This window comes from Heliangelus exortis, chromosome 8, assembly GCF_036169615.1.
Source record: "Heliangelus exortis chromosome 8, bHelExo1.hap1, whole genome shotgun sequence".
NCBI lineage: Eukaryota > Metazoa > Chordata > Aves > Apodiformes > Trochilidae > Heliangelus > Heliangelus exortis.
Window position 1 is genome coordinate 122,867 of NC_092429.1, and position 7,000 is coordinate 129,866.

The following is a 7,000-nucleotide window of genomic DNA, read 5'->3' on the forward strand; positions in this document are numbered from 1 at the left end:
GCAACGCGGCATCCCACCTCCTCTGCCGGGAGCCAACGGCTTCACTCTGCTACCGGGGGCAGCCCGGCTGGGAGCGAAGCCTTCCCCGCTGGAGCTACCCGGCCTCGCCCCGCCGCTTGAAAAGCCTCCGCTGCTGTCGGCCGAGCTGCGCGGTGTCTGCAACAGCCCCAGGGTGTAACGGGGCGTGTGCGCCCCTCGCCCGCCCAACCCCGACGTGGAGGAGTCGCGGCCCGTGTAGGACTCGGAGGCTGCCGAGGTGGCCGCTTTGCCACTCGTGTTCGCCGTGCTGCTTCCCCTCTGCATCGCCATCCCGCCCGGCGCGACCAGGCTGAGGCAGAGCCCACCGACCCACCACGCGCTCCCAAAATGGCGGCCGGGGCCGCGCGGGGGCAGCAGCCCCACACCGCCCCCGCCAGGAAATGGCGGCGAGAGGCCCCGCCGCGGAGGGCAGAGGGCCGCGGACCCCGGGCCGAGGTGGGTTCTCTTTTTAACGGAAAAAAAAGCCAGTGTGGTGTTACTACTACACCTTCAAATGATACAATAGTAAATACAGCTGCTGGGCTCCCAACGAAGTTCATCGTAAACCTACAATTACAGACAATAAACGGGTGACACAGGAATGCAAAGAAATGGTCTGCTATGATACTCTAAACAGGAGTATTTAAGCATTTGTCTCACACTGATTCTTCTATATTCAGAAACTGTTTTAGCAGGTGCTTCACAGATGTTTTCCCACTGCTCAAGAGTTCAGATAATACAAGATTCCAATAAAAAGCAAAGTCTTACAACTATAATTGTCTAAAATAGGTGCTTCCACAAGTTTTAGAACACTGTAACACTGCTTTATGTATTAGCATATAATATATACCACTAAAACTGTTTCAATTAATATTTTGACCAGACAACATTTTGTCTTGTAATTTAATGCACCTGCATTACAAACCACTCCAAACTGAAGCCAGCCTTTACTAGGCCATGAATCTCTGGAAAGCTTTGGGGTTTTTTTATGGCTTTTCAGCTTCACAATAGAAATTCTACCAGTTGCCTCTGCAGATGACATCAGAGGAGCACTTCCCCTAGCCTCCTCCTTCCAGGATCTCTCCATTTAAAGTCTTCCATGGGAAAAACTTATGAAAGTACAGATCTCTGATAGTCTTTAATAAAAGACCTGAAGACTGAGAACAGTAGATTAATTACTGTAAAGTCTCTAACTAGATAAGCTCAGAAAAAAAAAAAACAACTTACCTGTACTTTTAACAAAAGTATTAACAAAATAGAGGTAGATAGCATTTTTGACCTACAATCTTACTATTTCAACTGGAGTAATATTCAGTCTCAGTCAGAGCATGAGTAGAATGTAAATTAAGAGGTAATCTTAGGGCTTCTAGGAAGACAAAGAAGACTTCATCCTTCAGAGAACAAGTATATTCCACAGTTAGTTTTATTCTCAATTACACCATATTCAAGAGTTGGCAATTAATGTTTTAAAAGCTACAAAAGCAGGATTTCAAACCAGCAACAAATTTAGCATCAACTCTAAACTCAGTTACAAGTCACTGTTCTAGAGAGACCTTCTTTAGAATGCTTACAATTACCAGTATTCAAGTAGATGTACTCTAAGTATGCTCTACTTCAAATAAATTAAATTTTGTCTAAGGGGCACTGACATTCTTAACGGAACCAAAATTTGTGTTTTCACTGTATCTATTACTATCAGAAGAAAAAGTTCATTTCTCACCATGCAAAAGTGATGGCAAACGTTAATAGGCTGAATTAAATACATAGGTGTGTGGCAGTAAGTGCATGGCATTAGTGGGGTTTTGTTTGTTTGTTTTTTCCATATGCTTTAAAGTGCTTTGTGTGATCCACCATGAAAACATGCTTGTGTAAAGACAGACACAGAAATTAAGCATTCACACTATTAGTTTGACTTGAATATTAAAAAAAAGCCCATGTATTCAGATATATACTAGAAATGTTTCTACATCTCTTATATACAACCAGAGAACATGTTACACTCACATTATTAGAGCCAGCTTGTTTCCATACAGTTACAAAGTAACAAAGCCCATAGCAAAGCTATTGCTTCGTTTACTTAATTGTAAACACATCCCAAAGAATATGTTAAACAGTTTCAGAGGTAAGATGACTTGAATCAGTAAACCAAAGCAACTGGGCACCATCGACCTTTGAGGCTCAGCACACAAGCTCAGGCTGTATATTTATTCTTTGAAGGACATCTTCTGGCATACAAAAGACAGGATTGACTGCCTTAATTTGTTCCTCTCCTAATAAAGATAGTCCAGCAATTCCAAACAAGGTGTGAAATGGATCCACCTAGGAGAGGAAAAGTTTGTGTCAGTTTCCAAAGTCAATCAGTTTTTCATTTGTATAGAAGCTTCCGTTTGCTAGCGAGAACTGCAATTTTCCACAGCTGGAGAAGACAATGGGACTGCATGAACTTTTGCTTGTGCCAACTGCTGACAGATAGGACAATTTCCATAGCATGCATTTACGATTATTTACACAGAGATCCTTGTCAGATGCTGATAAATTTTCAACTCTGAATGGGGCAGGAAGAACTCACTTGTCTCCATTAACATGCAACATCATAGGGTAGCAGAAGCAAAGACATTACAAATTTTAAAAGCAAAGTTGATATTCTACAAGTACCACTTCTATAAATTCCATAAATTATTTGCTCTTCAGCAACATAATAATGCTCTTTCATGTTCCCTGAACACAGAGTTGTGCTGTAAAATCTTGAAAGGAGAGAAGAAACCCACCGTACTAGAAAACTGAAAGGAAAAAAAATACAAGGAAAGAAAAAAAAATCCGAAACCCAGAAGTAACAAAAGCAGCTATTTGGTAACCATGTATTCCATCATTGTGTGAACTTTACCTAGAAGCATGTATCACCATGTAAGTGCAATAGACCATGAGGTCTCATAAATACCCTGTCAGTGGAGTTAATCAGCAATTCTACAAAAACCTATCCAAAAACACCTGTGCGGTCTGGTGCTGTCCTGCTTGCATTAATGGAACTTCTGGATCTTACCACAAAGGTTCTATACTGCAGTAAACTGCACTGAGTTCCCATGTTACAGGTGTATACACAGGATCTCCAACCATTCATCACTGCCTAGAAAATTCAAACCACACTAGCATAGTAGCCCTTGTTCTCCAGTAGTTTGGCAACTACATTACAGGAATGGTCAAAGGTCAGACAAATGTATGTTACCTTCTTCCAGAAGGAGTGTGGCCATTAAAGGGAGGTAAAATAAATAAGTAGCCCAAACACAATAAACTGTACACTTCAGAAACGGCAAGACTGAGTTTCCACATACAGATAGACAGTCCCAGAAGGGAAGATGGTTCCCAATGGGAAGTGTTGTAAATGATTCCTAAAAGATTTATTCGCTGCTATGCTGTGAATAATATAAGGATTCCTAGTAAAAACTTACAACTCATTAGATCAGGTAAAACCACCAAGAGAGTTGAAGACTACATAACCAGCCCTGGACTCAAGCTTGCGTATCACAAGCCCCTAAATAAATCACCAAACACTTAACAGAGATCTTCCAAGTGGTCTTGAGTGATTTGTGCTGTATGCACTGTGAGAACATAACCAGAAATTTTAAGGAATGGCAACTGACTTCAGTTGGGGTTATTACACTGCAAGTGCAATATAATTATGTGTTCCTCAAGTAACATCTTCATAAGCAACTCTACCCTAATTCACTTCTTCAAAGTAAACTGCAGGCTCTGAAAAATGCTGACACACCTGGATCACAAGTTGAGTTACACTTCATTGAGAAAAAGTACTTTTTCAGTGGAAATCTTCAATTAAGTCTATTTTATTTAGTGAAGGCTTATTTACCATATCTCCGGGTCTGTCAGCAAATCCTCCAGTCTCCTCATCCTGGCAAGCCAAAATAAAGCAGCGCAGTTTCTCCCTGTCAATCCAATGTAACCTACCAATCATCTTCAAAGATGCCAACACCCACCACGAGTAACATACATCAGGTAACTGGCAAGCAAAGAAGCAGATTATTATTTCATTTTGCTTTAAAGAGAACATTTCAAATTTTTTTGTGATTCTGCAAACTGCTAGGTGTGCTGTCATAGTACTGTTGCAGAGAAACAAACTTGGTTTCTTTGGGGTAAAAAAAGAGAAGAAAGTTCTGGATGCGGTTGTTTCAGAGGATACCTCCTTTCCAGAAGAGAGCATCTCTTTTCCAAACCTCTTCCCTTCTTCAAGAAACAAAACCACAACTGATCCTGAAACAGCCTTCATCTTCTGTGGGAGAGGCTAAACAAAATCACAATGACTTTTTCAAAAGTACAAAGAATTTCTTACAAACCAGTTTAATTTTTTTTGAAAAAAGAATCTGTTCTGTTGGTTATCTATTTGTGCCATTGCTATTGGAGATTATTCCAGGTTACACAACTTCCTAATGTCATGTGGAACACTATTGCACCCTACCTCCACTAAAACAGTAAAAAGAGATCATCCTACTGCCAGAAAATACACAAGCCTTGATAAAACAGGAAACTGGTTCAAGGGCCATCAAGACGAAGTTCAGCATGAGTGCTTCCCTAAACTGAGAACTCAACCTAACCATAGTTGGGGACTGCTCATCAAGTCTTAGTAACAAAATGAACCACCAAAATAAAAGTCTGACTTCTTAGGGAAGTGTAGCAAACAGTTCACAGGAATCATGATATTTTTCAGAAGTTCTTCAGCTTTAGAGAAAGTAATCTCTGAGTTTGAACAAACAAAAGAACCCACTTAATACCTTTTCTGGCCGTCGTTGAGACCTCCAGAAGGTAACTGACGTTCACAAAGCCACCATCCCAGCAAATCAACATTTATTTGATGCAACTGGTCTGTTATAGCCAGAAATCCTGTGCAACAATAGATCTAAAATTACAGACATAAATTTTTTTTGTGTATTTAAAAACTAAGTATAGTTTAGCAAACTAAATGCAGGAAGATCTCGAAGCAGGAATACAGTCATGCAAATTCAATATATAAAGTGCAAATTTCAACTTTCAGTTTCAAAGGAATTTCCCTTTTCTATTAGAAAATGTTACTGTTACAGTTGCTTCTGTAAAAAAACCAGTTACACAATGTAATTATAGAAGAGTAAGATTTTATTACTGTAAGACACTAATGCAACATTTGGAAAAAATCTTAAAAGATTGGGCAGAGATGCAGTTTTATTTTAAAAACACAGACTCTAAAGTCAGAGTACTCAAACTGATTTCTGCAGGCTAAATGTGACCTTTATGAAGACTCTGCATCCAGCCTATGGCTTGTTCCCGTTTGTGCCTCTTAACTCTAAGGCTTGTGAAGAGCAAACTGAAGATCAAATGAATTCTCTGGCAGAAACAGGTTAACCTTGATCATTAACTATCCTGGCAATGTCTCATATATCTAGTCACGTCAGGCTTACTTTCATTGGGACATGGAATACATGTGAACTGGTAAATCCCTGTTTACTTTTCTTGGGAAAGAACACTTACAGTACAACAGCACACTCTGGTCACTGTAATGCAGCTGCTAAGAAAGCAGCCAAGCACAAGCTGCAAGGAACCAGCATCACCTGAATCCTACTCACAATTGTTCTTTCCTAATAAAACACACACACATCCAAAAAAAAAGGACAGTAAAAAAACTCAAAACAACAAAACCACACATCAGCAGGGATGTGCCTACCCAAGCATACTCCAAAACAAATGCAGTATTTCCAGAAACCTTTTGAACTACAGTAAAAGCAATGGAGTTTCCCTTTACAGTATTTTAAGAGTACGTAAACACACATAACAGATGAAATGCCAGCTGCAACAGTGCATTCAGCTATTTAATCTGATTGACTGGGACACCAGAACATGGTGCAGACATTAGAACACCTGGGTAACACAATGGGAAACAAAATTTGCAAGATATTTACATATACCAGGTTTAATTTTTTCCCCCAATTTAAAACAAGAGGAGAGAGAGCAGGGTAAGAAAAAGCCCAAAAAACATTTTCTCAAACTATCTATAGTATTCTCAGGTGCTAAAGTGAATACTGGCTATGGCCAGTACACAGGTGATTGCAACAGCATTAAAATATTTTATCTCAAGTTGATTTCTGCTTATAAATTCAGGTTAAGTGCAATAGTCCATTCCATGGAAAAAAAAAATAGGACCGTTAGTTTTAATGTAAATTTTCTGTGGAAAGAAGTAACTGATATTCTCTTCCCTCTGAGAACCATTAATTTATTCTAGTTGTACTACTGAACTCTCTTCTTGACAAGGTTTTACTCAGCATTTTTCAGAAATAACTGTCACTAGTAAAACAGACTTTCCTGCCTACAAAACATGATACACACAGTCCCATGCCCAAGTTAGGCATCTCGTCTTAAAACTGACCTTCTGTAAAATAAGTAAGCATCTCCTTAAGAAGGTTCACCTCTCATTTTTATTTGACTTCATCAGCTTACTGACAGTATTACACAATTATCCTTTACATTTCACTATGATTTGTGGCAGAATCTTGCCCAGTCTCTATTACTACCCATTTCAAATTCTCTAAAAATCCTCATGCTAACTATTCCAACATTGATACATCAAGACTGAAATACAGTCCTAAAAGTTATTCCCTTATAACCTAACACCTGTCCCCCTCAAATACAATCTCCCAAGATTCTACTCATCTTCTCAGATTTATTTATGTGTTTGCTCATACTTTCAACCAAGGTACTAGAATCAGGCATTTGGGAAGAAAAGAGAGGTACATCAATTGAAATCACTGACAGATGTTGAAAAGAAACTTTTATAGGCAGTATTGATGCTCGCTAATTTAAAACCATTTCCACGTAAAGAAAAACTCACCTGTCCTGCATGTGATTCAGAACCTGGCCTACAACCAAATCCTCCATCAAAGTTCATACAGGACAGAACGAATTCTACTGCTTTCTCCACATCAATAGCATCCAGCTTTCCCTGCAA

At 39.5% G+C, this 7,000-nt stretch overlaps 2 protein-coding genes across 7 annotated transcripts in view; both read right to left on the reverse strand.

The window, feature by feature from the left end:
- Positions 1 to 7,000, reverse strand: part of MSH4 (mutS homolog 4) — a 31,608-nt gene that overhangs the window by 21,255 nt on the left and 3,353 nt on the right. For 5 of the 6 annotated variants that reach the window (XM_071749815.1, XM_071749817.1, XM_071749816.1 and 2 more), the window contains exon 1: positions 18 to 1,289. The exons of the other annotated variant lie outside the window; for it this stretch is intronic. In XM_071749815.1, the coding sequence (XP_071605916.1) occupies positions 18 to 309 (292 nt within the window). In that variant the 5' untranslated portion in view covers positions 310 to 1,289. Of the gene's footprint in view, positions 1 to 17; positions 1,290 to 7,000 lie in introns of those variants that run through there. 6 annotated transcript variants of the gene reach the window in all.
- The window catches only part of RABGGTB (Rab geranylgeranyltransferase subunit beta), a 9,534-nt gene continuing 3,957 nt past the window's right edge, over positions 1,424 to 7,000 (reverse strand). Inside the window, 5 exon segments of the mRNA XM_071749799.1 lie at positions 1,424 to 2,337; positions 3,881 to 4,030; positions 4,800 to 4,813; positions 4,816 to 4,924; positions 6,884 to 6,994. Of these exon segments, the coding sequence (XP_071605900.1) occupies positions 2,197 to 2,337; positions 3,881 to 4,030; positions 4,800 to 4,813; positions 4,816 to 4,924; positions 6,884 to 6,994 (525 nt within the window). The 3' untranslated portion in view covers positions 1,424 to 2,196.